Here is a 27,765-nt window from a genome sequence, read left to right on the forward strand (position 1 = left end):
GTTTCTAAACAAATCAGCCGTTTTGAATGAATGAGTCAATGGATCACTCATTAAGACGGAGACTTGCTGCCACCTACTGGCGGCTTTAGTGTCATATTTATTTATCCATGACAGGCTTAAAAACCAACCAAGGTGCTATCTCAAAAACACACTCTGCAAAATATGGTAATTATCACTATCAAAAAAAAAAAGATTTGTGACAATATTGCACACCCCTAAAATTACCAAGCATCATCTTTAAAAAAAAAGTTGTCCTATGATTTTCTTTTTTTATTATATTGTAGTTTGTATGGTTAATATTAATGTAATTGTGAGCAAACTAGGGTTTAACAAAAGGTAATTCGGCCCGCACAAGGGGACATTTTCTCCGATCCGGCCCTCAACCGTAAATGAGTTTGACACCCCTGGTCTAGACTTTTGATTCTCTCTGCTGATGAAAGGACACTGCAGAGTCCGTTTTCAGTCCAACTTCTCTTAAACATCCTGAGACAGATCCTTAGTCTGTTCAGCACTGAACTGGAGAGCAATTCCAGCTGCAGTGTTGAAATGACTCTTCATCGGTTCCCCAACGACCAGCCTTTTTTGGGGGGACTTGAATGAATTAGGGTCAATGTACACCTGCAATATTCTAGAAATCACAGATTTGGAATGACCAGCTTCTCTTGCAATGGCTGAAAGGGTCATCCCTTTGGCCTTTATTCACTACAACCTGCTGTCGCATGGTTTGTCCCCTTAAAGCAGCCTGCCATCTTGCAATCTCAGTGAAAATTAGAGGAATGCTGCCAGTTAAATAGGGTTTGTCCTATAATTAAGAAAAATAGCACTAGGTGCCAGATTAACACCAATAAATGGGAAGTATATGTAAGTGTTTTCTAATTTTGATAAGTTATTTTTTTAATATTTAATTTGTTTTTTTATACTGTGCTTCAGAATACATTTAGTTTATGAAATATGCTTAAACTGCCCTTCTACTCCTGTTTCAATGATTCAGTGGCCCATTCATAAAGACAATCACTAGCTTAGTTTCTAAACAAATCAGCCGTTTTGAATGAATGAGTCAATGGATCACTCATTAAGACGGAGACTTGCTGCCACCTACTGGCGGCTTTAGTGTCATATTTATTTATCCATGACAGGCTTAAAAACCAACCAAGGTGCTATCTCAAAAACACACTCTGCAAAATATGGTAATTATCACTATCAAAAAAAAAAAGACATTTTGTGTCAATATTGCACACCCCTAAAATAACCAAGCATCTAGTTGTCCTAGTTTTTTTTTTTATTATATTGTAGTTTGTATGGTTAATATTAATGTCATTGTGAGCAAACTAGGGTTTAACAAAAGGTAATTCGGCCCGCACAAGGGGACATTTTCTCCGATCTGGCCCTCAACCTTAAATGAGTTTGACACCCCTGTCCTAGAGAGAGTTTCGTCGTCTTGACTGTCATAACCGAAGGCGACGCGCAGTTTGAATGCTGAATGGAGGATGATTGACAGCCGCAGCAGAGAGAAGAGTTTACGTGAACTTGAATTTAACGACTTAAATATTAATTTGTACCTCACATTAAACTATGGAACGGTCTCGGAACACTTGAAATATAGTGCACGGAAACTTTATGGTGCGTTATAATGTTTTTGTGCCTTTCGTGGGGCTTAACAATAACACAGAATAGTATATGCACAATATCAGATTTGGATCGGTCTCGTCTGACCGATACCCCGATCCAGCAGAAAGTGGCAGTATCGGAGCAATACTGATACTAAATATCGGATCGGCGCACCCCTAGTCACAACCACAACTTTGTCTGGCATTTATTTGTGAATCGCGTCCTGTGCATTTGCGAATTGTGAAACATTTCTTGCGTCAAGACATGCTGACAATCCACAAATACGTGGACTCCACCTAGGGGTGTGCGATATATATCGTCTGCGATAATATCGTAATTGTTGTTTTAACGATGTGCGATTTGACATTATCGAGTATTTTGCAAAAACCATTCAAAACATCCCTACAGAGTGCACGCATACATTACGTGAAGTCTAGAGTAGTGCGTGTGTGCATTTAGTGTGTTTTCTTTCATTGCATGATTCAGTCTATTAAAATGCATTTAGAATGATCACAAATTCAAGACAATGGCAGAAAATTTATATATTTATACCACTTCATATAGTTATTAAATTTCACACGAAGAGTGCCGTTTTTCTCCAAAAATTACCATGATTACAAATGTGACATTGAATTCAATAAACAATAAGTTAGTTAAGAGACTTACGTTTTAGACACCATATTGCTTGTTTTTGCTCTATTTCGCCAACAAAAATCATTCCGAATACAGCCACAGCTCTGTTTTGTGTCTCTGAGCAACATGACGGTGTTTCGTTCTTGAATTAATCAACCGTTTAAAAGATTCGGTTCAATCGCAATGACTCACTTATTAACAGTGATTTGCTGCCACCTGCTGGCGGTTTTCATTTCAAATGTTGGCTTTTTCTTTCTTTTCTTTTCTTTTTTTTCATGTTTTAAATCATTTCAAATATCAGTATTCAACGTTTTATGTTTAATATATCAAAACATTATTTATGCATTTGTAATTGCAGGTTAAATGCATTCATGTCTTGCATTAAACAAAATACATGTGTGTAAATACATCTAAATGCCACTTCAGATGCAGCTTCTGTGTTGATTTAATTTGCTTGGTAACAGCCCAAATGTTTTATTATTCTAATTCCCTGATTAAATGTAAGAATTTGACTCAAAAGATAATGGACACTTTTAGAAAAAATGGCTTTATAAAGGTAAAAATGCCCATAAAATGCAAAAATCAGTTTAAACTTATTGGAAAATATTAATTTCTATCAGTATGAACTGACCACCACACAGAATATGAAGAATATTACAAACATTAGGAGTCAGCTGTCTTCGGCAGTCCTTAAGGTACCAGCACAATAACACACTCAGCAAAATATCGTCTAATTATCGTTATCAATAAAATCCCATAAAATATCGAGATATAATTTGTCAATATCGCACACCCCTAACTCCACCCACCGTCTACTCAAGCCAATCAGATAACAGCCACATTTTGCTGACCAATCATAGCACGATCTTGCTATAGCCAAGCATGTTTTGCTTTACAATCAGGGCGGTCTCGTTCTGAGATAACTTCATTCATCTGCATTGGCTCAAATAGGTAATATAAGGGCCATAAAATGGGTACAGTAAAATATGTTTAAAATTGGATTTCCTTCGACCATTAGACTGTCTATCATGCCAAGCCACATTTTTTTGTTACGTGCCTTAGACTGGTGCGTGTGCGCATTTACAGTGCGTTCTTTCACTGTATAATTCAGTTTATTAAAATACATTTCGAATGATCACAAAATTCAAGATATGGGAGCAGAAAATGTATAAATTTATATAATTGAATATAGTTTATATATCATTTATATATCAATGTCGTTTCTTTTTTCCAAAAATCTACATGATTTCAAATGTGATATTAAAATTATGTGATACAGTTCAATAAACAAAAAGTTAATTAAGAGACTAAAGTTTAGACACCATATTGCCTGTTTTTGCTCTCTGAGCAACATGACGGTGTTTAGTTTCTTTTCATTTTTTTAATAATTTCAAATGTCAGTATTTGACGTTTTTTGTTTAAAATATTAAAACATTATCTATGCATTTGTAACTGCAGGTTAAAGCATCCCATGTCCCTCTGAGCTGCATTAAACAGCGTGACATCTAAATGCCATTCCAGATGCAGCTTCTGTGTTTCCTCTGCATTGCAAAGATTCATTTTGTTAATATTTATACCATTTGTTTGGTAACAGCCCAAATGTCTCATTATTCTAATTGACAAATTATATGCAAGAATTTGACTCAAAAATATGCACACTTTTAAGAAAAATGGCTTTATAAATGTAAAAATTCTTATAAAAGGTAAAAATATATATATTTAAGCTTATTGGTAGATTCATTTCTATCACTGCTGTGAACTGACCTCCACAGAATATCAAAAACTTCATACATAGTTAGATCCACAGAGCAGCTCATATACATCGACTTGACTAAAATAATGTGAAATGCTGTTGGCTGTTGTGTGACGCCAATTTAACCTATTACACAAACAAATGTTTATTATGAGGTTGAGTTCAGTTATTAATTAGTCAGTTACTTATTGACGCTTTTATTTCCATATTGAATAACATGATGCTTCCATAACGCGTTTGAATCCAGTATAGCGTTGTTCCCATAGCCGTGATTTAAAGCTGTTTCTCTGGCATTTTCAAAGGCACATAAAATATAATACTGTGGCTTGGCATGATACACAGTCTAATGGTCTAACGAAATTGAATTTTAAACATATTTTACTGTACCCATTTTATGGCCCTTATATTACCTATTTGAGCCAATGCAGATGAATGAAGTTATCTCAGGATGAGACCGCCCTGATTGTAAAGCAAAACGTGATTGGCTATAGCGAGATCGTGTTACAATTGGTTAGCGAAATGTGGCTGTTATCTGATTGGCTTGAGTAGACGGTGGGTGGAGTCCACGTATTTGTGGATTGTCAGCACGTCTTTAACGCAAGAAATGTTTCACAATTCGCAAATGCACAGGACGCGACTCACAAATGCGTGCAGCTATCTACAAATGCACAGGACGCGATTCACAAATAAATGCCAGGCAAAGTTGTGGTTGTGACATAAATATGTATTTGTGAATGTGCTTTTTTATTTGCAAATCTCATTTTCTATTTGTGAATTTAATTCATGTTTGTGAAACTTCATCTCATTCTGTTTATTTGTCAATATGTTTAATGTTTGTTAATCTCTTTACATTTATTTATGGATCGTAATCTATTTATTTGGAATTAAGCAACAATTCAATCTCCATAAATTCAGGCCACATGATAAATTAAGCATTTCCATGAACTAAATAGGCTTTACCATGAACAGTAGCTAACAAACATTAATAGAAAGTGTACAGGGGACCTGGCAAACAAGGTAACACACAACACTAAATAACGTAAAAATTAATAAATAAATTACTGAAAACAATTATACAATATAATTGCACGTGTTGACCTGTAAATACATATTTTCATCGTATATGGTGAAATAACTTACAGTTTACCTATTTAAAGGTTTTACAGTAACATTTTAGTTTTTGCTTAACCTTAATTTTTAAATTAACCTCTTTACGGCGTAAAGTCAGCCCATATGATAACTCTATACACGCGTGTCTAAAATGTAATAGCAGGGGTACATATTCCTTGAACAGTTTGATAGTTCATCTACCACTCTTGCGTAATAACCACGCAGTTACTAAAGTCAATAATAATAGCTAGATAGCTAAACCCAACGCCCAGACATTGTTAACCAGCAGTGGGGTCCTGCAGTGTGGCAGACTTTCTTTTTAATTACAGAGTGTGTGTGGACATGGGACCCTAGAGGCCACGTGTAACCCCTCCCATGCTCTCCCAATATTGACACGTGAGCATTTAAGAGCTCGCACTGGGGCAACTCTGGCTCCAGCGATGTGCAAACATTTATCTGAAAATAAAGGCCATTTGCTGCTGTCGGAATTAACCAACAGTGCAATAAACTAGGCCTTGTGGTGCTCGTGCAAGTAAGACTAAACGCATGCAGAATTTCTGCAACGATTTCGTTTAATTTTCCAAGTGCATAGGCGTGTTCAGGGGGGTTTATTACACCCCTCTCGGACTGTTTCGAACAGAAAAGTTCTTACTCGCTCAGCAATGTAACGTTAGCAACGATTCAAGAACTATTTGTGGTTACAGTGTAACACAACTAAGGCAGTTTATATACCACGACTGTAGTCGACACAATGCATTGGGGTCATTCGTATTATTTTGCTTGTTTATAATCTCTATACAGATATAATTAGATAAACAAAAATCAATCTTGCCGCTCATATTCCTTGAACAGTTTGATAGTTCATCTACCACTCTTGCGTAATAACCACGCAGTTACTAAAGTCAATAATAATAGCTAGATAGCTAAACCCAACGCCCAGACGTTGTTAACCAGCAGTGGGGTCCTGCAGTGTGGCAGACTTTCTTTTTAATTACAGAGTGTGTGTGGACATGGGACCCTAGAGGCCACGTGTAACCCCTCCCATGCTCTCTCAATATTGACACGTGAGCATTTAAGAGCTCGCACTGGGGCAACTCTGGCTCCAGCGATGTGCAAACATTTATCTGAAAATAAAGGCCATTTGCTGCTATCGGAATTAACCAACAGTGCAATAAACTAGGCCTTGTGGTGCTCGTGCAAGTAAGACTAAACGCATGCAGAATTTCTGCAACGATTTCGTTTAATTTTCCAAGTGCATAGGCGTGTTCAGGGGGGTTTATTACACCCCTCTCGGACTGTTTCGAACAGAAAAGTTCTTACTCGCTCAGCAATGTAACGTTAGCAACGATTCAAGAACTATTTGTGGTTACAGTGTAACACAACTAAGGCAGTTTATATACCACGACTGTAGTCGACACAATGCATTGGGGTCATTCGTATTATTTTGCTTGTTTATAATCTCTATACAGATATAATTAGATAAACAAAAATCAATCTTGCCGCCGATTAACTTTCAGGCCTTCGCAGAATGCACGTATTTTTTTAGAAAAGTAAACATACACACCTTTTTTAACTGGTCCTTTTGCATTTTTCTTAGCCATTGCAAGTGAAAGTTCTTCGACGTTTCTTGTTCTGTAACAAATAAACTGACTGTAATTCCAGTCTCAGCTCTGGTACGGATGCCCTGCAAAATCAAATCCCTACGCCTTCATACACCGAGGCCCATAGCAACCCTTCCCCCCTTTGAGTGACTGAAAATTCGACCAATACTGTCCAGACAAAAGACGCTGTGGGCGGGGCGAATGAAAATGCCATCCAATCGCTGAGCAGTGGCCAATGGCTTATTCAATCGTGTGGATACCTGCGAGGTAAGACCGCCCAGTTCTGCCCCTGTGTTTTCCTGCCAGCGCTGGAACGTGGCAAGATGGAAGGTTGGACTTCTCGCGAGATCCAATCCATATCTTTTCACACACTGATGTTAATGCAAAACAATTAACGTGATGATCATAATTCTTATCTTTGCGTATAACGGTCGAATGATTTTGTCGTGTTATGTGTGAACTACATAGAGCTTGCGTAGGTTGTGATTTGCAAAATTACTGCTGCCTGGACTCTGGAAGTAAGATCTTTTCTGCCTCAAATTTACTTGCAAATCTAGCCTGTACAAAACACACAATGAAGGAAACACAGTTGCACGTTACATTAGTTTAACAGATTTCAAAGTTGTACCGAATTTGTCCTAATAATGCTTTATATTGTGAGGGGGGGAAATTAACAACGAAAACTGTGTACTTTTGTCTTGGTACAAATTGTTCCATTGACTCTAAGTTGTGCTCCACCCCCTTTCCTATACAGATATAATTAGATAAACAAAAATCAATCTTGCCGCCGATTAACTTTCAGGCCTTCGCAGAATGCACGTATTTTTTAGAAAAGTAAACATACACACCTTTTTTAACTGGTCCTTTTGCATTTTTCTTAGCCATTGCAAGTGAAAGTTCTTCGACGTTTCTTGTTCTGTAACAAATAAACTGACTGTAATTCCAGTCTCAGCTCTGGTACGGATGCCCTGCAAAATCAAATCCCTACGCCTTCATACACCGAGGCCCATAGCAACCCTTCCCCCCTTTGAGTGACTGAAAATTCGACCAATACTGTCCAGACAAAAGACGCTGTGGGCGGGGCGAATGAAAATGCCATCCAATCGCTGAGCAGTGGCCAATGGCTTATTCAATCGTGTGGATACCTGCGAGGTAAGACCGCCCAGTTCTGCCCCTGTGTTTTCCTGCCAGCGCTGGAACGTGGCAAGATGGAAGGTTGGACTTCTCGCGAGATCCAATCCATATCTTTTCACACACTGATGTTAATGCAAAACAATTAACGTGATGATCATAATTCTTATCTTTGCGTATAACGGTCGAATGATTTTGTCGTGTTATGTGTGAACTACATAGAGCTTGCGTAGGTTGTGATTTGCAAAATTACTGCTGCCTGGACTCTGGAAGTAAGATCTTTTCTGCCTCAAATTTACTTGCAAATCTAGCCTGTACAAAACACACAATGAAGGAAACACAGTTGCACGTTACATTAGTTTAACAGATTTCAAAGTTGTACCGAATTTGTCCTAATAATGCTTTATATTGTGAGGGGGGGAAATTAACAACGAAAACTGTGTACTTTTGTCTTGGTACAAATTGTTCCATTGACTCTAAGTTGTGCTCCACCCCCTTTCTGCTTTTGTCCACCTCATCCTAAAGTGACAGTAGTAAGTAGTGTGGAACTTGATACTTATATGAGTTTAAAACCCGTTGAAACTTTAATTGTTTTCAAACTGTTATACACTCTGACATTCATATAGGAGAATCTTTAATAATTAAGATTTTCCTTGAATTATTCTGTCGAAACTCGAGATTTCGCGAGAATTCCCCCTAATCTCAGGCAGTGCTGCCACACTACTTATGCATGTCAATCATATAAGTGAAAGATAAGAAAGCAAGATTAACTTGATTAATTATGCTTAATTAGATCAGTGTAACAGTCAAACCTATTTTTACCCTTTGTAACAACCATCACCACTTAAGTGACAAAAGAGTTGAGGAATCATTTGTCCCACATGTTTTCTTGACAAAAAAGTTCAAATCTAGATAATTATAACCGTAATTTACAGACTGGATTAAAGATTGCAGCTATGTGCACAAAACTAACTATAACTTTATTAACACATTTATTCAGTGCTCCTCAAATATAAACATGCCACAATACTCTTTCTGTATTAGCATGATACAATCTTAGATGGTTGCTTTAGGTTAATGAGGTGTGGGAACCATTTGGGCCTTTCCCACCATTTGGCATGTGTGAGAAAGTGACATTCGTTGTATTTCACAGTGTAAATCTTCAGGATACATTTGCCTATACATTCTGAAGTGATAGGTGTCACAATATAATGTTGCACAGTAGCGCTTTGGATATTACTGGTTGTTAGTGTGTCATGCTGTAAAAAAAAAATTATGTTATCGTGTATTTTGTGTTTTTACCAGCAGAGGGCGTGCAATAATCGCCTAAAACAGGGCTGTCCAAACTCGGTCCTGGAGGGCCGGTGTCCTGCAGAGTTTAGCTCCAAACCCATTTAAACACACCTGAAGCAGCTAATCAAGCTCTTACTAGGCATAGAAACTTCCAGTCAGGTGTGTTGAGGCAAGTTGGAGCTAAACTCTGCAGGACACCGGCCCTCCAGGACCGAGTTTGGACAGCCCTGAAATATAGCCTCAATCAATTCAACAATATTCTTACAGTATGACAGAACTGGGGTATAAAGTTGTCATTTCTTTGCGTCAGTCTCATTACCAGGAGATTGTTTTAAGTGTGATTTGGTGGATAATGTGCACAGAATGAATACAATAAAAATGCAGACCAATTGTACTGTACAGATAGTACCCGCTAGAAAAACATGGGAATATGGCCCTTACGCAATGACCAGTGTTGGGGAAAGTTACTTTTAAAAGTAATGCATTACAATATTGCGTTACTTCATAAAAAAGTAACTAATTACGTTACTTAGTTACTTTTTATGGAAAGTAATGCGTAACGTTACTTTTGCGTTACTTTTTAAATCTGGACAGGGCTTGCTTGTTTGTTTTTAAAATAAAAAAGTTCTATTTTTGGCAAATATAAAAGCCTTTTCACACCAAAAGTGAAATGAATAAGCCTCAGGCTGAAGGGAAAGTAAAGTACAATACAGAATAAGAAATTTCAACACACTTCAGCAATAAAAAAAGACACAAATGTTTGAGTAATTATTAGTATGGTTGAACTGGATCATCGAAGGTCAGAAGCAAATAGAATGGGATTAAATACATAAAGGATATTTGTGTTGTTTAACATTTAATTATTGCAGGTTTGCGTCATTTTCTGAGTTTCATTATTTGTATTCATTTTGAGGAATACTGAATCTGTGTTTTATTTTGTGAGTGAGATGAATTAATGCATATTCATATTTATTTGAGAACTACAGTAACATCTTCTGATTTCTCTCAACATGGGGACAGGAGAGCTGTCAATCAATAAATTGGGGAAAAAAAGTAACTTGCGTTACTTATCTGAAAAAGTAACTCCGAGATTTTCTTCAAAATTAAAAAGTAATGCGTTACTTTACTAGTTACTTGAAAAAAGTAATCTGATTACGTAACTCGCGTTACTTGTAATGCGTTACCCCCAACACTGGCAATGACACCATGCTGATACGGAGGGATTGTTATCTTAGGATCTTCTTGGTTCCCCCAGGAGATTTAACATTCAAGTTTTATGTCCCTAACCAGACTACAAAACTATGGTTTTAAATGATTTCTTAGTGACTTATTGTTACTATTAATAATATATCTTCTTATTGTTTATATCTTACAATTGTATCATATATCTAAAAAAAAAATGTTGTAAGAATTAAATATATTAAGAATAAGCAAGGAATGGAGTGCTTACCATAGCCACCCAGTTGGAATTTGCAGATAATACTGAATAACACAGATTTCAAAAATCAGTTGGGGAAAGAATTTCACACAATGACCTTTGCAATTGTTTGGCTGCCAAGTTTATTTGAGTTGCACATTGTGTATTAATATGTCTGTGTATAACTTTTTATCATTATGATAATGTACATTAAATTAAAAAAAACAGTCATAGTTTGATAATAAGTGAGGACAGCACAATTAAATAATGTAAAACAGTCCTTTTCTTCTGTCTTTAGATACACTGTGACAGAAAGAATGCAACAAACTGAATTAGAGTATATACATGGTTTCAGAAATTCACATTTAAGGAAATCTGTAAACATGACGAGCTCCAGTAAGGTCATTAGTCTCTGTTTATATTTGTTTAAGAGTCAGAGCAAAAGGCACTAGACCAAAGTGCCATTTTGTAATCCCACTTGGTTTAGCCTAAATAAGTACATGTCTTCAGCTGTTTATTTATTTCAAATTCAGCAAAGGCTAATAAATGCTGCAGTTTACAGTTACATTACAGATCATTTGACTTAAGAGCAGCAATATAATGAAGCAGTTCATGATAATTGATATCTAACTTCTAGAAGCACAGAGACGTATGTGACATCCTGAGTTATGTCCATTGTTATGAAAATACAACAATAAAAACCTTGACAATTCACAAGGAAAATAAGAAAGGCACTTTGATATTTCGGTAATGCACAATATTGTGCACTACTTGTATTATTTACAAGTGACTGTGGAATCCTTCTTCTAAAAGTAAACACAAAATATGATATCTCATGCTATATTGTAACTTCAGAGGTATATCAAGTACTTGCAGTGAATATCTGTGTGATATAGAATTCAATAAAATCACATTATACAAAAATATGACTTAGTCAAACTAAGTAACTGGGAATTTCTTTTTTTCCCCCCAGTCTGGAATATTAGGAGAGCTAGGCATACAATTTAAAAAGTTGCACCATTAATTCAAGTACAATATGAAAAAAAAAGTATAAGTATATAAGCAAAGCATATATGTTTACACTAATATGCTTTACAATTTAAAGGAATGTTTCACCCAAAAATGAAAATTTACTCACTCAGGTCATCCACAGACAAATTTGTTTAGAATTGTTTTGGACTTTTTTCCACTTATAAACAAAGCTTAATCTATTTCTCTCCTTATTCATATTAGATGACTTTTCCACTGGAGAAAGCAGTATTATGGATAGATGACTCTTTTTTTTCTTTTTTTTTAGCTGGAAGCAACTGTTTGAAGTAAAAAAAAAAAAAGTCTTGATTAATTTGTTACAGACATGCAGCTTTTTGCTTCATAAGATGTTCATTGATGACTTGTGGATTATTGTGATGTTTTTATCAGCTCTTTGAACTCTCAATCTGATGGCACCCATTCACTGCAGTGATGTAATGCTAAATTTCTCAGAATCTGTTCCAGTGGACAATCTCAAATGGCCTGAGGGTGAGTAAATAAAAATTTTTGGGTGAATTTTAAGTCAGCAATATTATCCTGATTTTCGGAGACTATGTGTAACCTGCCCCAGCAGGATCTGTTACATCATCTAGCATAAAGAGCACATGGTAAGAAATACCTTCATTGTAATCACTCATCGGCAGATGACTGAGAAGCATCGCCTCCACCTAAGTCTAGAGAGAGCCTATAGAGATAGTCTTCAGACTGCATGATGTACTCAGTCCAATCTTGGCACACTTCATCTATGCTGGGTCCGGTTCCTCCATACTCAGGAGGGAGGATAGCCTTCGGAAAGTAATCACAGAGACTTTGGGCATATGAACTCCCATGCATATGAATCTATAAATAAAAACACACCACTGATATTAAATCTTTTAAAGTGAATACTCTTAAAATCACACATATATGTACTTAAATGTGACTAACCCGTTGTTTGATTTTGTCTGGAAGAAATGGACGGATCATAGCAAAGACAGGACGGAAAAAAATAGGCTCATTTATCAAATGGATGCCACGTACTTTCAAAGGAAAGGAGTCCTGCAAAATAGATTTTATATTTGTTATATACATTTTTTAGGTAATATTAAAACCTTGCAATAAGAGAAAGAGAATCAACAAAAAAAACTATACAGGACATTGATAAGCAAGTTTTAGCAGATGAAGTTAGGGGTGTTAAAGCCAGATCTTCTACAGAAATCTGAATAAGTGACGTCTTATAAATGTTTCATGAAAATGTTTTAATGGATACCTACTGTAAGTACAGAAGAGATCTTTTTTGCCAAAGAAGGATTTATCTGCAGGGCATGTGCGAAGCACCAGTCTTGGAGATCAAAAATTGCTTTGAGTCCATTTCTTTGAGTCTCCCATTCTTGAACAATCAACTCTGATGTAATGAGGCTTACACGGAAAACCTCATAAGCTGTGAATTCTTTGGGGTTCCACTGACCTGAAAACATTTTACATTTTGTGATATTCACCATTATAATGAACAAGACAACTTTTAAAAAATGATTTGTGTATGTACTTGCCAATCCGATAGATTAAAACTCGACTTCCAGCATCATCTCGTGATCTCAAAACTCCATGGTAATTGTTTTGCAGAAGTCCACTGACGGATGATGGCCGCAGATCAGCTGTTATTTCTGGACATTCTTGTCTTAATTTATGATAGTTAATCAAAAGCTGTGGATAAAAAAATACAACATCAATGATATGTTAGTCTAAAGTTTTTTAACTTAAGAATATTATTAACACATAAAATCTTAATAACACATAATTCAAAGAAGAATTGCTCATTACATTTATTATGGTTGGGTTGACATCTGAATGCATCTGAATGTCAGCTATAAACATACAGTATACAGTTGTGTAGATTATTGTAAATTCAATTGCTAACATGGCTGAAATAACTAAATTCTAGACTTAAGAAGGAACATGTTGGTGGCCAGAAATTTACATTTACATTAAATAAAAATGAAGAGGCAGAAAACTGCAGTAAATAGGTTACTCTAGGCCAGGGGCCTACTCCAACACACATACCATGTATTTTTCAAATAAGCCTGAAGGACTTGATTAGTTGGATCAGATGTGTTTAATTAGGATTGAATCTAAACTCTGCAGGGCTCCTGCCCTCCAGGGGCCAGGGGCCAGTTGTTCAAAAGTAATCTGATCGGATTTGGCCATCGGATTGGATCAAATCTTGAAAATGGGTTGTTCAAAAGAAAAAAAAGGATTCTGAATTCGGATTAGATCACAAAATCCAATCTTGGTTTAGATCTGGATTAAATCCTCAGTTTGTGTTGTTCGAAACGTTTTAGTAAGATTGGGATACTTTTGATCCCCCCCAAAAAAATCCCAGCATAAGGGTGGATTTCAGGAACAAAAATGTAACAAAAGTTTAAAACTGGTCCAAAAAATACAACATTTGTAATATGTAATATTTCCCCAAATCACCAAACAGCTATTAGTATCAAGCAAAGATATTATATTTAATTTAAAGTTTTTTTTTATCACTGATTGTAAACAACAATCATCGGAGATGGACCAGTCAGAAGTAGTTATTTGTGTAAATGCAATGCAAAACTAGAATGCAAAACATTTGCCCTTTTTTACCATCACCATGTGCCTTTAGGAGCTCCATAGAGCACTAGCAGTCCAGATTTGGAAATCTGAAAAAGTGTGTATCTGGATCAGGGTGATCCGATCCAATTTTGCTTTTTTTTTAAAACGGCACAAAAGTAAGATGGGTTACCTGATCCTGGATAGCAAAACATGGGATTTCCAAATCCAGATCATTCTGATCCAGATTAAACTTTTTGAACAACTAGCCCCAGGATCAGTTTGACACCCCATATCTAAATTATAATACAGTTTAAAATGAACTCAAGTATATAAACACAATACAAGGAAGAAAATAAGCAAACTATACTTGACCTCAGTAACCATAAATCATAGGTAAAAACAACAATTATGAAAATCAAAATAGCGATTGTAAATGCCTTATTTTCTTTCGCATAAATTATTAATATAATTCGGAAATGAGCAGTTAGATTCATGCACTGTGTCAAAGGGCCTGTCGCCAGTAAATATTATTGCTAATCAAATCACGTATCACCACCGGTATCACTATACTACAGAAAGCACGTTAACTTGGTTTACAAGTTAATATCAGTGGAGTTCAGTCATCGTTTAAAGGAGTGCTACAAACCTTGAGCGCCAGCGCCACATCAAAGTCTCTCGCCTGAAGAAACCGGATCAAAAAAGTTGCCGACAAATTCAAGTGTCGAATGCTCACTTCTGCTTTTTGTTTCAGTTCAGACAAATACGGTGCAATCCGAATAGAATCAACAGGTAAATTATTTAATTCTTCGATGTTGTCAGCTTCTTCAGACTTCATATCTGCGCGAGTCGATCGAAAGTCATGTTCTCTGAGCAGGGGTGTTGCGTAAAGGGGGCAGGGAATGAGCCCCTCACATCCCACTGACAGCTATCGCCTAATGTTTTTCACCTTTGTACAGGTCAAGGTTTGTCAAACATTAACCAAGAAAACTCCGGACTGAATTGTCTCTCACCAGCTTAAAGAGACACAAGACCCACGACTTATTCAAAACTGAAGTAAATTCCTTACAAAGATATGTAGGTAACGTTAGCCTATGTAATTCCTCCAGCTGTTTAAGAGAGAGTAAACCAAGATGTAAAATGAATTAATCATATTGCTGTCCAGAGGCGTCATGCCCATTCCCCCTCAGATTTTCGAGCCAAGTGGATTTGGAATGCAGCTTCCAAAAGAAAAAAAAATAGCCGACTAATATTTTTTATAATTGATACAATCACATGGGTGTGATGTGCGGCACATCACTAGCTGCTAAATTCAAATCTGCTTTCGCTGGCTGGCGCTGAGCCAGAGACAGACGCGTTTTACAGCGCTGCGCATTATGACCAATCACACACGAGTCTGTTAAGTTTATAAATTGCAACGGCCAATCAGAGGCGTTCAGATGAGTCATCGCTGAAACGCCGGCTTTTTGTTCACTGCGCGGGTCGCTGACCGAATTCTGCTCTCTGGCCAATTAATTCTCTCTCATCAGAAACAACGAAGTGCAGATGTGCAAACGATGTAAGTAAGATGTGCATTTCACAGTGTAAACAGCTTCAGTGATTATAATCAGTGAAGTTTTTGAGAGTGGCTAGACTGAAGTCAATGATAATGTTATTTGATAATGTAAATGTTCTTTGCTCTCTTTCTGTACAATGAAAGTGGTATAATTAGTAACTTACAATGTTTTTTTTTTCTTAAATTCACGTTATTAAATTCATGTTAAAAACAAAGTCAATCTTATTAAAAATATTAATACCTCGTGCCCCCTCAAAAATAATAAGTGCATGATGCACCTGTTGCTGTTTATTTCCACCGCTATTACTCAATAAAGTTAATTGAACACAATAGTGGGGCATGTCGTCACGTACCGCATATTAGGCATATTTTCGTCTATGTAACAGCAAAACACAAACTACGTAATTAAAGAAAACCTAAAATGTAAAAGACAAAATATATAATAGACAACAATAATATAACTATTGTTTTAGCAAACAATTAGAAAAAAGTGGGGAGGGTTGCAACAAGCTGCAGTTGTAACATGGCTTATTCCTTCAATCAGGAATGAACTACAGTAATGTTATTCATGCTGCACATGCTCAATTAAGACCTAGTCCTTTCTTGAAAAAAGCAGCCACATGTGACCATTCCTTCTGCAAAAAATAAATAAAACAAAATAAATAAAAATGTTAAGGTATAAAAAATTATTTGTCATACTGTCTAAACTGTTTGTGTGAAGCTTGTAAAGTCATATCATTTTTAATCAGTGTTTCTTAGCTTCTAACAGGCATAGCTAGCATGTGTTAAAGCTAGCATAGCAAGATTTATCAGGGTAGTCAGTATAGGGATAGTTGCCACATCTTGTTGCAACCGTCCCAACATGCTGTCCCTTATCACAACATTGATGTAAAAGCTTGCCATGACATAACAAAATTGTAATTTTATGGATTAATAAAGAAACACTTTCAATAGTCTGGTATCTCCCCTTTTTAATTTAAGTCAAAAGCTTTTTAAAATAATTTCCTTCTCTCTTACCCTCTCTCTGTCATGTAGGCTACAAGTTACATCACATGTACAAACACACACACAAATAACGACTTACAGATGCACACTTGGAATACTTTCCAACATTCACTTGAACACACACACACATTACATGCACATACTCACACACTTACCTGCATATCACTTTTGAACACATACTGTATACACACAGACAGAGTTCAGCGGTCAGTTGCATAAACATAGCCACTATGTTAAGACTGTGTCTTAAGAACTAGTTTGACCAACTAGCAGTTAGCAAAGAGATGAGTCTCACTTTTCTTATTAAAATCGGGCCTACATTTTTGTAACTGACTTTAAACAGTTAACAGATTAGATAGCTAACTTTTTAAGACTAGTCTAAGCAGTTTATGCAACCAGCACTTGATCTTTAAAGTCTTTAATGACTGGTATTTAAAGATAGTAATGTAAATGTTTTCCTTCAAGACTGGTCATGAAGTCAATTGCATAAAAAAGTTAGATTAGTCTAATTTGAATCTGAAAAGTAAGACTGTTTACCACTTGGTAAACTGCTAGTTGGTCAACAGTTAACAGAAGTATTATTACATTTCAGTGTCTTGATTTGTAGTTCAAATGTGATGTAATGATTAACCAAAACATGGTTGTTACTTGTTACTTGAAGATATGTTTTCTTCTTAGTACTAGATTTGTATTAGATGTTTGAATTGAACCAACATAACATAATCATAGCAGCCCTCCATTTCATGTTTTGATGTGGCATGCGTTCTGCCCAAAAGCTACTTTTTTTGTTTGTTTGTATTTTTCTCTTTTTTTTTTTAGCAGTACTGTCATTTAAGTGTTATAATCAATCAATCGTTTGGCACGTCCTTTGTTGGCTAATAGCCTGTAGCTAAACTCAAGGACGCACGGATTCAACATCTGGCTGCATGGTGACGTCACGCCTCCCTCGCTCGCGCAGTTTCCATATTTATATGTCGTTGGCTCGTCATTTATTTGAAAGTCCGCTTTAATATTAATCAGCGATATGAACAGGTTTGCATCGCTTCACGGAGGTATGTACATGAACGGATTTATATTAGATGTTTGAATTGAACCAACATAACATAATCATAGCAGCCCTCCATTTCATGTTTTGATGTGGCATGCGTTCTGCCCAAAAGCTACTTTTTTTGTTTGTTTGTATTTTTCTCTTTTTTTTTAGCAGTACTGTCATTTAAGTGTTATAATCAATCAATCGTTTGGCACGTCCTTTGTTGGCTAATAGCCTGTAGCTAAACTCAAGGACGCACGGATTCAACATCTGGCTGCATGGTGACGTCACGCCTCCCTCGCTCGCGCAGTTTCCATATTTATATGTCGTTGGCTCGTCATTTATTTGAAAGTCCGCTTTAATATTAATCAGCGATATGAACAGGTTTGCATCGCTTCACGGAGGTATGTACATGAACTCCAAAATCTTAAAACAAACGTAGATAATAAACAAGTCTCATCCACCTTTGTGGGATGATGCAGTGGTGATGCGGGTATCATCGCGGATGCTTCCTGCCGACAGCAGTGGGATTAAATAATAACCTTATGAATCTTCTGCGTATTCTGGTACGATTTAATTGGCGAATATTGGGATCATTAAACCGTTTTATATGAGGCTTATATTTGGGGATTTATTTGCGTGTGTTGTCTAATGTTCGACGTTATTCTGTGTATTGCATGTCGAATAGTCCTGGTTGCCATCATGGTTAAACTGTTATGATTTTGATGTTTTATAGGTTACAGGGATGGAAGGCTGTATTGATGCCTTGGATGTGCAGGCATTCTGAACGCACTGCCCCTGGCTGTGTGCTTTGTCCGTCTGAACACAGGCTTCCAGTATGGCTCACCAGATAAGGAAACATTGAGCGTTATTTAACCAGGATGAGATTCATATCTAAATAGGCCTTAAGTAAGGCTTTTGAATAAATACACCTGTTGGCAGAATACGATTTGTCTGGCCTGCGGTGCATGGACCAAGTCATGATGTATATCTATGATGATTCAGATTTTCATCAGGCCCAGATGAATCTCTCTTTGCACTTTAGGCTCTCGCTGTACGTGTTCACAGTGGACCTTGATTTAATGTATTTCAATTAAGGCACGCGGTGAATGCCAAGAGCGAAGCCACATATCCTTCAACAAATGCCTGTTTATTACTATTCTAATGCTGTTTCTTTAAATTTAGGTTTAAATGCATTTATATTATATTCATAGTACACTCTTACTATTCACAATACCGTGTACTGTTCATTCAATCAGACAGGTAGGTGAGAATATATGGTGACTGGAATACGTTTTTCAGTCGTCTGGTTGCATTAGCAAACTTTCTTTTTGCAAACTTTCTTTTACAAACTAGTTTGCCTACCTATCAAGTGGACTAAATTTTGTGAAATTTCAAACAAAATACATAATCTGAGCTGACTTTTTTCATGCTGATTAGATCAATGCAAACAAATCAATTAAAGGTCAACCTTTTTATGTTTTTATTTGTTTAACATAGGGTTATGTTTTCAATTGTATAATAATAAAATCATTTGAAAATGTGTCAAAATGTGAATTCTACTGGGTTTTTTTTGGTTTTTTTACTTGTGCATTGTGTTTTTGACAGTGTATTGTTGCCCTATAAAGAATAAATAGTTTCAAGCTCCCTCAAGGTTATCGTTTGGTGGTGTTGTAAATATGTCATGCCAGCTACCTCGACTACAACATAATACTGAAAATCTAAAACAAATAAAGTGTATGCATGAATATTAAAACAGAGTACTGTTTAAACTGAGTACTGGTTACATACTAAACCTGAGTAACTTAAATGCAGAATACATTTTAGTTGTCAACTAATATGATCAGCTTCATTGGAGTTCTTATATAGGCTACTTATGCTTTACTGATGTGTGAAATATTCTGCATAAAAGGAGTAATTTGTAAGCAATTCAGCATACACTCATTTCAGGGTTTGAGATGCCTTTTATGCTGCCTATTATCAGTTTTCTTATTTGCGTGACAACATCTACCTCACTGTCTACATAAATTACATATTTCCATTTATTTTGTGAGTTGAAATTCATATTTTTTGCATTACCGTTTGCACAGAGGCTGCATCTGAAGTGGTGTACAGTATACAGGTGCATCTCAATAAATTAGAATGTCATGGAAAAGTTCATTTATTTCAGTAATTCAACTCAAATTGTGAAACTCGTGTATTAAATAAATTCAATGCACACAGACTGAAGTAGTTTAAGTCTTTGGTTCTTTTAATTGTGATGATTTTTGCTCACATTTAACAAAAACCCACCAATTCACTATCTCAACAAATTAGAATATGGTGACATGCCAATCAGCTAATCAACTCAAAACACCTGCAACGGTTTCCTGAGCCTTTAAAATTGTCTCAGTTTGGTTCACTAGGCTACACAATCATGGGGAAGACTGCTGATCTGACAGTTGTCCAGAAGACAATCATTGACACCCTTCACAAGGAGGGTAAGCCACAAACATTCATTGCCAAAGAAGCTGGCTGTTCACAGAGTGCTGTATACAAGCATGTTAACAGAAAGTTGAGTGAAAGGAAAAAACTAAAAATGAATTTTTTTATTGGTCTTACGAAGTATTCTAATTTGTTGAGATAGTGAATGGGTGGGTTTTTGTTAAATGTGAGCCAAAATCATCACAATTAAAAGAACCAAAGACTTAAACTACTTCAGTCTGTGTGCATTGAATTTATTTAATACACGAGTTTCACTATTTGAGTTGAATTACTGAAATGAACTTTTCCACGACATTCTAATTTATTGAGATGCACCTGTATATATTTTAAAAAGGTGCACTGATTAATGCTGCACAGAGGTGGCATACATTTATGCAAGAATTACTGCTGCAGAAATGTTATATTTTGAATTTGAAATTATGATATAAAACCGTGAAAATATGAAATTCTAAATACTGAATGTCATGACAACTGCCAAGTTGAAGGCTGATGCTGCATTTCATTTTACAGAGAAGCAAAGCTTCTGGTGGGTCAGAGCTACCATTTTTTTGTAGGCCCTTGTACTTTTATGCAGCATTGCATTTTTATACAGAATCTGGAGCTACAATTCACTGAATATTACGATAGGCCTATGAATATTAGTATATTGAAAATGAATACAGTTGCAAAAGATGAAATACACTGGCATGTCATGTCTTGTTGCAAATCAATTAGCACGGCAGTTCCAGGCGTGCAGCCACTGTAAAGTGGGTAGTTATATAAGGTTTGCTGGTCTCCCAGCTTGCCCAGGCTTTCATCTGGTCAGTCTAGCAGACGAGCTTGAACCAGCTAGACAACCAGCTGAGCTAAGGCCAGTAAACCAGCTTCAGACTCCACATGCATTGCACAATACAATTCTTTTAAAAGTGCATTCTGAATTCCGGTGTCTTGTGCATCAATAACAGTTCACATAACTCACTCATATACCAGTACACAGACTGTGACAGACTCACTCAGGTCTGTCTTCAGTTCAGAAATAGACGTCAAATGGACTCGTTCAGTAGGAGAGAGTGAACGAACGCGCCTCGCGCACAGTGTCGGGCAAAATGGCGGACAAAACGCCAGGTGGGGCGCAGAAAGCCAACTCTAAGGTAGTTTCTGACTTTTCTACTTTACATCTGTATATTAAAATCAACCTTTCTTGTTTACGATAATAAAAGCGGAATGATATTGAGTTTGATTCGGTAGTGTGTCGCTGTGTGTTACGAGAAAGGTCCATTGAGTTGCTCGGTTGTGATGCTAACTCGCTAGTAGTGCGGTTAGCTAACTTAGACAACCGGCGGCTGCACAGATTTTATTTATATAATACACATTAACAGACTAAAATCTGTTGGCCGTATATGCTGCATTTGATCTTCTTATATTATGTTTCATTATGCCCTTGACACCACCACAGAACATGAAATAAGTTGTTCTTGTTTACGATAATAAAAGCGGAATGATATTGAGTTTGATTCGGTAGTGTGTCGCTGTGTGTTACGAGAAAGGTCCATTGAGTTGCTCGGTTGTGATGCTAACTCGCTAGCAGTGCGGTTAGCTAACTTAGACAACCGGCGGCTGCACAGATTTTATTTATATAATACACATTAACAGACTAAAATCTGTTGGCCGTATATGCTGCATTTGATCTTCTTATATTATGTTTCATTATGCCCTTGACACCACCACAGAACATGAAATAAGTTGCTTTGTGTTTGTTTGCTGACAGGGCTAACACGAGCGTAACGTTAGTCTACAAATATTACATTGATTTCTGGACGTTATACTCCTATAGAGAGGAGATGGACATTGTTTATTAGCATTGAGAATATCTTAATTGCGCATTTGTGTGTGCACAGTTGTGCTGGTTTTGCTTTGACGAGCTAACATGATCATGTTCGCTAGTAGTTACTAGCCACGTGAACGAGTCAACCAAAATGAAAACGCAGCTGATGTCTGTGTAATATATGATTTTCTACTTCTGGTGTTATACTAGCCACTCCAGCTCATCTGTCCTTGTGTACTCAGAGATAGGTTGCTGCAAAGTGCACCTCTTTATTCATGGCAAACAGCTACGTCTTTAATTCAGAGAACCTAAACAAACCATTACCTAATATGGATACGTTCATTATTTATTTCCGTCCTCGTCTTGTTTTCCCCTTTTTTTGCGTTTTGTTTTTATGTGTTTTGGTTTTGGACTGTATATAAGTGCATTAACATCTCTTTTTTTTCCTTAGCCAAGAAACCAAAGGTCTATATTATTAGAGGAAACTCATGTCATCTCTGACTTGTATAATTCATTCTTTTCATATTTTCATGCAGGCTTTATTGGAAAATAAGTTAAAGGCCTTCAGTATCGGCAAGATGGCGGTTGCGAAAAGAACACCAAGTAAGAAAGAACAGGATGAACTCAAGAAGAAGGTAAGCAGATGAGGTCTAAAGGCTGGCTTTCATCACTTGACTTATGCACAGATTGTTCCCCGATACGCAGTCTAAAGGAGTCGACACCAGTTGCCCAAAGTTAGATCCAGTCTAAAGATGTTGGGCGGTTGGAGTTGACAGATTTCACAGAAAATTGCGTAGTGTATGATGTACACAGACTGTGATTTTGATTTTTAAAGTCAGACTATGATTCCAGGATGTTTGGTATTTTTGGCCTATTTTAGAACACATTGTTTTAATTTTGCCATACATCTCCTAGCTTTGTGACACACGTTTAACATTATTTCACTTTGATAAATATCTGACACAATCTGTGATTTTCACAGGAGGATGAAAGGGCAGCTGCGGAGATCTATGAGGAATTTCTCGCTGCTTTTGAGGGAGGTGAAGGAAAAGTGAAGACGTTTGTTCGTGGTGGGATCGCTAATGCTACTAAAGGTAGGATTATCATGTGATCTTTTTATCTGGGATCAAAGTTTTTTTTTTTTAATGTTTTTTAATAAGTTACTTATGCTCACCAAGGGTTTTTTTATTTAATCCAAATTCAATAAAAACTGTAATACTGTGAAATGTTATTAGAATTTAAAGTCACTCTTTTCTAATATATTTTAAAATGTAACCTATGCAATCACCGGTGTGATGGGAAAGCTGAATCTTCAGCATCATTACTCCAGTCTTCAGTGTCACATGATCCTTCAGAAATCATTCTAATATGCTGATTTTCTGCTCAAGAAACATTTCTTATTATTATCAATGTTGAAAACTGTTGTGCTGCTTAATATTTTTGTGGAAACCATGATACTTTTTTCCCCCAGGATTCTTTGGTGAATAAAAAAATCAAAAGAGCTGCATTTATTTAAAATGGAAATTTCTATACATCTTTACTGTCACTTTTCATGAATTTAATGCATCCTTGCGGAATAAAAATATTTGTTTCTGTTATGAATCAATTTATCAATATCAGTGTTTCTTTGACTTTTCTTTTAAATTATGCAAAATGGCAAATATTTTTATTGTACGTTCCTCCTAATTGTCTCTGCTTTTATATATGCGTTACATATCTATTACAGAGGAAGTGGCAGCTGATGACAAGAAAGGAAAGCTCTACAAACCGAAATCAAGGATTTTGGAGACTAAAAGTTTTTTACCTTTGGAAACTCCACCACAGTTTTTAGCATTAGATAAACGCAATGTGAGTCTTTTGTCATTTATTTCCATCTGACCTTATTTTAAAGGGTTAGTTCACCCAATAATGAAAATTAGCCCATAAATTACTCACCCTCAAGGCATCCTAGGTGTATATGACTTTCTTCTTTCAGATGAATCCAGTCGGAGTTATATTAAAAATTGTCTTTGATCTTTCAAGCTGTTTAATGCCACTCAGCGGGTGTTGCATGCATCCGTCCAAAAGCAGTTAAATAAAATGTGCCCATCTATTAAAAAAAAAAAAAGTCTCACACGGCTCCGGGGGGTGAACAAAGGCCTTCTGTAGTGAATCGATGCATTTTTTGTATGAAAAATATCCATATTCAAAACGTAATAATCACTTTAATGTAGCTTGCGCTCACTGTTGTACATTGGAAGCAGTTCCGGGCGGATGACGTATGAGGTCGGCTTTGCGCATGCGCTGCTCAGAAGTGACAAACACGGAAGCGCAGGGGAGAGATCAAAACAAAACAACGGTCACGAATTAGAAGTACAAAACGAGGATTTGTAAAGAAGAATGTCAGAGGATTTCGATATAAGCCAGGAGGAGACTGGTTTTCCTTTGCTAAAGTAAGGAAACTTTGATTCATTTGTTCCTGTTAACAAACGTTGGTTTTCACAAGACTCACTGGCGCATGCGCAGTGCTGAACTCATACGTCATCCTCCCGGAGCTGCTTCCGTGTACAACTGGTGGTGCAAGCTACATTAAAGTGATTATTACGTTTTGAATATGGATATTTTTCTTACAAAAACGCAACCATTCACTACAGAAGGAGCCGCTACACCTCCCGGAGCCGTGTGAGACACTTTTCTTGTTTTAATGGATGGGCGCATTTTATTTAACTGCTTTTGGACGGATGCATGCAACACCCGCTGAGTGGCAATTTGAAAGATCAAATTAAAAATAGTCTATAACTTCGACTGGATTCGTCTGAAAGAAGAAAGTCATATACACCTAGGATGGCTTGAGGGTGAGTAATGTATGGGCTAATTTTCATTTTTGGGTGAACTAACCCTTTGAAGCATCTGTTGTCATATAACCCATTTTTTTTTTCTTTTGTATTACCTAGGCATCAAAGAAGGCAGACAAAGAAAAGTGGTGGTGCAAGCTACATTAAAGTGATTATTACGTTTTGAATATGGATATTTTTCTTACAAAAACGCAACCATTCACTACAGAAGGAGCCGCTACACCTCCCGGAGCCGTGTGAGACACTTTTCTTGTTTTAATGGATGGGCGCATTTTATTTAACTGCTTTTGGACGGATGCATGCAACACCCGCTGAGTGGCAATTTGAAAGATCAAATTAAAAATAGTCTATAACTTCGACTGGATTCGTCTGAAAGAAGAAAGTCATATACACCTAGGATGGCTTGAGGGTGAGTAATGTATGGGCTAATTTTCATTTTTGGGTGAACTAACCCTTTGAAGCATCTGTTGTCATATAACCCATTTTTTTTTTCTTTTGTATTACCTAGGCATCAAAGAAGGCAGACAAAGAAAAGAAAAAGAGCAACCTTGAACTCTTCAAAGAAGAGCTGAAACAGTAGGTGTTCTTGAAATTCTTATTCAATAAATGGAAGCACCTTTAAAATGATCATTTGAAGTTTAACCCTCTGTTGTTGTTTTTTAGGATACAGGAGGAGCGCGATGAAAGGCACCGGTTGAAGGGCCGAGTCAGTCGTTTTGAGCCTCTTCCCACAACGGAAGGAAAGCGATCCTGTAAGTTCTTTATTCAAGGATTAAAAAAATAAATAAAATAAATCTCACCAAAACAGTCTGTTTCCCCCTACGTTCACTCATGGACCCAGTGAAGTTTGTGCCCCTCCCACATGTCTTGGCCACTGCCACAATTCAGCAGCGTATACGCTTTTTAATTTCAGGAAACAAAATTCACTCTGCTTTTCTTCTGCTTTTAGCGGATGGTTCTTCACGAAGAAACCGTCCGTCCAGTGGTAATTTTGTTTTATATACTGTGTAATGCAATGACCATTTTGCTGTTTATGTATCCCATCATGGAAGAAGAGATGGTAAAACGTCACTTGTTATTCAGAGCTATTATTTTGCTTTTCAGTCTTGGATGATTCTGCTCCTGGCTCACACGATGTTGGTGATCCGACAACTACAAATCTCTATTTGGGCAACATAAATCCTCAGGTAATTGGTCTTCCTTTTTTCCTGATAATTGTTGTTAGGTAACGTCTGAAACCCAGAGTTTCCCATGCTAAAACATACTCTCTCTCATACTCCAGATGAATGAGGAGATGCTCTGTCAGGAATTCGGTCGCTATGGTCCATTAGCCAGTGTGAAAATTATGTGGCCCAGGACTGATGAGGAAAGGGCCAGGGAAAGGAACTGTGGTTTTGTAGCCTTCATGACGAGGAGAGATGCTGAACGTGCACTTAAACATTTAAATGGTAAATATATTTGTTTAAATCTAGTGGTTGACTGATGTAATGCGATAAATCAACCGATAATCTGCATTTTATTTATCACATGAGTTTTTCTTTTTGGGTGAGATATGTCGGAAGCTGGAATTCTGTGTTTATACTACTATTTTTCATATTTATGTTTGACTTCTTTATTTGTGAAAAATATAATAATAAGATTACAGAATCAAGAAGTTGCTATCTAAAATATAAATCTGTTTGTTTTACACATTTTTTTCTTCAGTTTTTTTCCCATATTTATGCATATCAGTTTTTTTACAGTTGTTTTTAGAAAATATTAAATATAAATGTATTTGCAGGAATTATGCCAGTGTTTCTTACTGCCTATAAATAGTGTGTTAACATATAGGTCTATATCAGCTTTATTTCGGCCATTGGCCATCTTGCTTTCTAAGATATTGTTTAAAAACAATCGCTTTCCCATAAAACCAATGAATAATTTGCCGAATGCTGTCCATTTCAGGCAAAATGATAATGAATTTTGAAATGAAACTGGGATGGGGCAAAGGTGTACCAATTCCTCCTCACCCCATATACATTCCGCCTTCAATGATGGAGCACACCCTCCCGCCTCCACCCTCTGGACTGCCCTTCAATGCCCAGCCCAAAGAGAGGCTGAAGAACCCCACTGCTCCTATGCCTCCCCCTCCAAAGTGCAAAGAGGAGTTTGAGAAGGTAACTTGGCATACGTGGGACAAAAAGATTTTGGTTAGCATGGTCATAAATGTAGTTAGGAGAAATAACGTGTTTATATATATATATATATATATAAATATGTATTTAATTTTTTTGTGTGAAAGAGGTGCAGACCTTTTTCGGCTTTATCTTCTTTGTGGAAAAAACTTTTGCCCTTAGAATCTTACTATTTGACTAAATTAGCATTTATTAAATTAGCAATTTTTTATAAATAAATCAGTCATGTAAATTACATATGTACCATGCTGATTGTACCGGTAAGTGTTTTGGAGTGTAGATTATCCGTTGCACAAGACATTTTATAGGTTTTGGGTGCAAGTTAGGATGAAACTATACTTTTTTTGATATTGCTTGTTTGAAAGAAATGTAAAGAGATTTAAAAAAAAATATATATATATATTATGGATGCAGATGATATATTATTTCAACTGCTCTTTCTTTAAGGAATGTGTTCAGTCAAGTTTTAAAACTGACACAGTAGAACACGTTTGTTGTTGTAGGACTATATGTTGCATTTAGTGTTATGCCTGTTTCTTTTTAACAATACTCACATATATTCTATGTTTATTATCTGATGTGACTTCATATCCAGACTCTGTCGCAAGCCATAGTCAAAGTGGTTATCCCAACAGAAAGGTACATGTTTTTCTTTTTTTCCAAATTCTTATGAAATGTAGAGAAAGAACTTATCCCATCTCTGCAGTTTGAAAGATTGGCCATATCCAGGCTACCAGAGGCTGGG

The 27,765-nt window shown here is 36.5% G+C and overlaps 3 protein-coding genes across 10 annotated transcripts in view; 1 reads left to right on the forward strand and 2 right to left on the reverse strand.

The window, feature by feature from the left end:
- LOC107602531 (probable serine/threonine-protein kinase kinX) overlaps positions 1-7,722 on the reverse strand; it is a 29,393-nt gene extending 21,671 nt beyond the window's left edge. Inside the window, exon 1 of one of the 2 annotated variants that reach the window (XM_016295050.1) lies at positions 7,554-7,722. In XM_016295050.1, coding sequence (XP_016150536.1) covers positions 7,554-7,590 — 37 coding nt within the window. In that variant the 5' untranslated portion in view covers positions 7,591-7,722. Of the gene's footprint in view, positions 1-6,668; positions 6,838-7,553 lie in introns of those variants that run through there. The other variant, XM_016295049.1, reaches the window with a different exon arrangement.
- A 4,119-nt stretch (positions 7,723-11,841) lies between these two features.
- Positions 11,842-15,061, reverse strand: LOC107602535 (alpha-tocopherol transfer protein-like). 4 transcript variants are annotated; one of them, XM_016295057.1, is made up of 6 exons: positions 14,784-15,061; positions 13,105-13,258; positions 12,829-13,022; positions 12,503-12,613; positions 12,195-12,415; positions 11,842-11,853 (listed from the first exon to the last, which is right to left on the reverse strand). In XM_016295057.1, exons 1-5 carry the CDS (start codon positions 14,970-14,972, stop codon positions 12,206-12,208), a joined length of 858 nt encoding a protein of 285 aa, XP_016150543.1. In that variant the 5' UTR covers positions 14,973-15,061; the 3' UTR covers positions 11,842-11,853; positions 12,195-12,205. The 4 variants fall into 4 exon arrangements, with proteins under 4 accessions (XP_016150543.1, XP_016150542.1, XP_016150544.1 ...); XM_016295056.1 differs by lacking the exon at positions 11,842-11,853 and adding an exon at positions 11,962-12,058; XM_016295058.1 differs by lacking the exon at positions 11,842-11,853 and having other exon boundaries at positions 11,962-12,361.
- A 6,132-nt stretch (positions 15,062-21,193) lies between these two features.
- The window catches only part of LOC107602536 (U2 snRNP-associated SURP motif-containing protein-like), a 13,141-nt gene continuing 6,569 nt past the window's right edge, over positions 21,194-27,765 (forward strand). Inside the window, exons 1-12 of one of the 4 annotated variants that reach the window (XM_016295061.1) lie at positions 21,194-21,338; positions 22,549-22,647; positions 22,995-23,106; positions 23,739-23,860; positions 24,946-24,971; positions 25,381-25,422; positions 25,510-25,598; positions 25,796-25,831; positions 25,951-26,033; positions 26,129-26,294; positions 26,791-27,002; positions 27,616-27,659. In XM_016295061.1, coding sequence (XP_016150547.1) covers positions 21,294-21,338; positions 22,549-22,647; positions 22,995-23,106; positions 23,739-23,860; positions 24,946-24,971; positions 25,381-25,422; positions 25,510-25,598; positions 25,796-25,831; positions 25,951-26,033; positions 26,129-26,294; positions 26,791-27,002; positions 27,616-27,659 — 1,076 coding nt within the window. In that variant the 5' untranslated portion in view covers positions 21,194-21,293. Of the gene's footprint in view, positions 21,339-22,548; positions 22,648-22,994; positions 23,107-23,738; positions 23,861-24,945; positions 24,972-25,354; positions 25,423-25,509; positions 25,599-25,795; positions 25,832-25,950; positions 26,034-26,128; positions 26,295-26,790; positions 27,003-27,615; positions 27,660-27,765 lie in introns of all 4 variants that reach the window. The other 3 variants (XM_016295060.1, XM_016295062.1, XM_016295063.1) reach the window with 3 other exon arrangements.

Source organism: Sinocyclocheilus grahami, unplaced genomic scaffold (genome assembly GCF_001515645.1).
Source record: "Sinocyclocheilus grahami isolate Dianchi unplaced genomic scaffold, SAMN03320097.WGS_v1.1 scaffold329.1, whole genome shotgun sequence".
Lineage (NCBI taxonomy): Eukaryota > Metazoa > Chordata > Actinopteri > Cypriniformes > Cyprinidae > Sinocyclocheilus > Sinocyclocheilus grahami.

Bases quoted from the DNA above. Each gene is read 5' to 3' on its own strand.
- LOC107602535 (XM_016295057.1), bottom strand. From the start codon at position 14,972: ATGAAGTCTGAAGAAGCTGACAACATCGAAGAATTAAATAATTTACCT. The intron at 13,259-14,783 runs GTTTGTAGCACT...TTTTATCCACAG, and splicing joins ATGTGGCGCTGGCGCTCAAG to CTTTTGATTAACTATCATAA. The intron at 12,416-12,502 runs GTTAGTCACATT...TTTTATTTATAG, and splicing joins CAGACAAAATCAAACAACGG to ATTCATATGCATGGGAGTTC.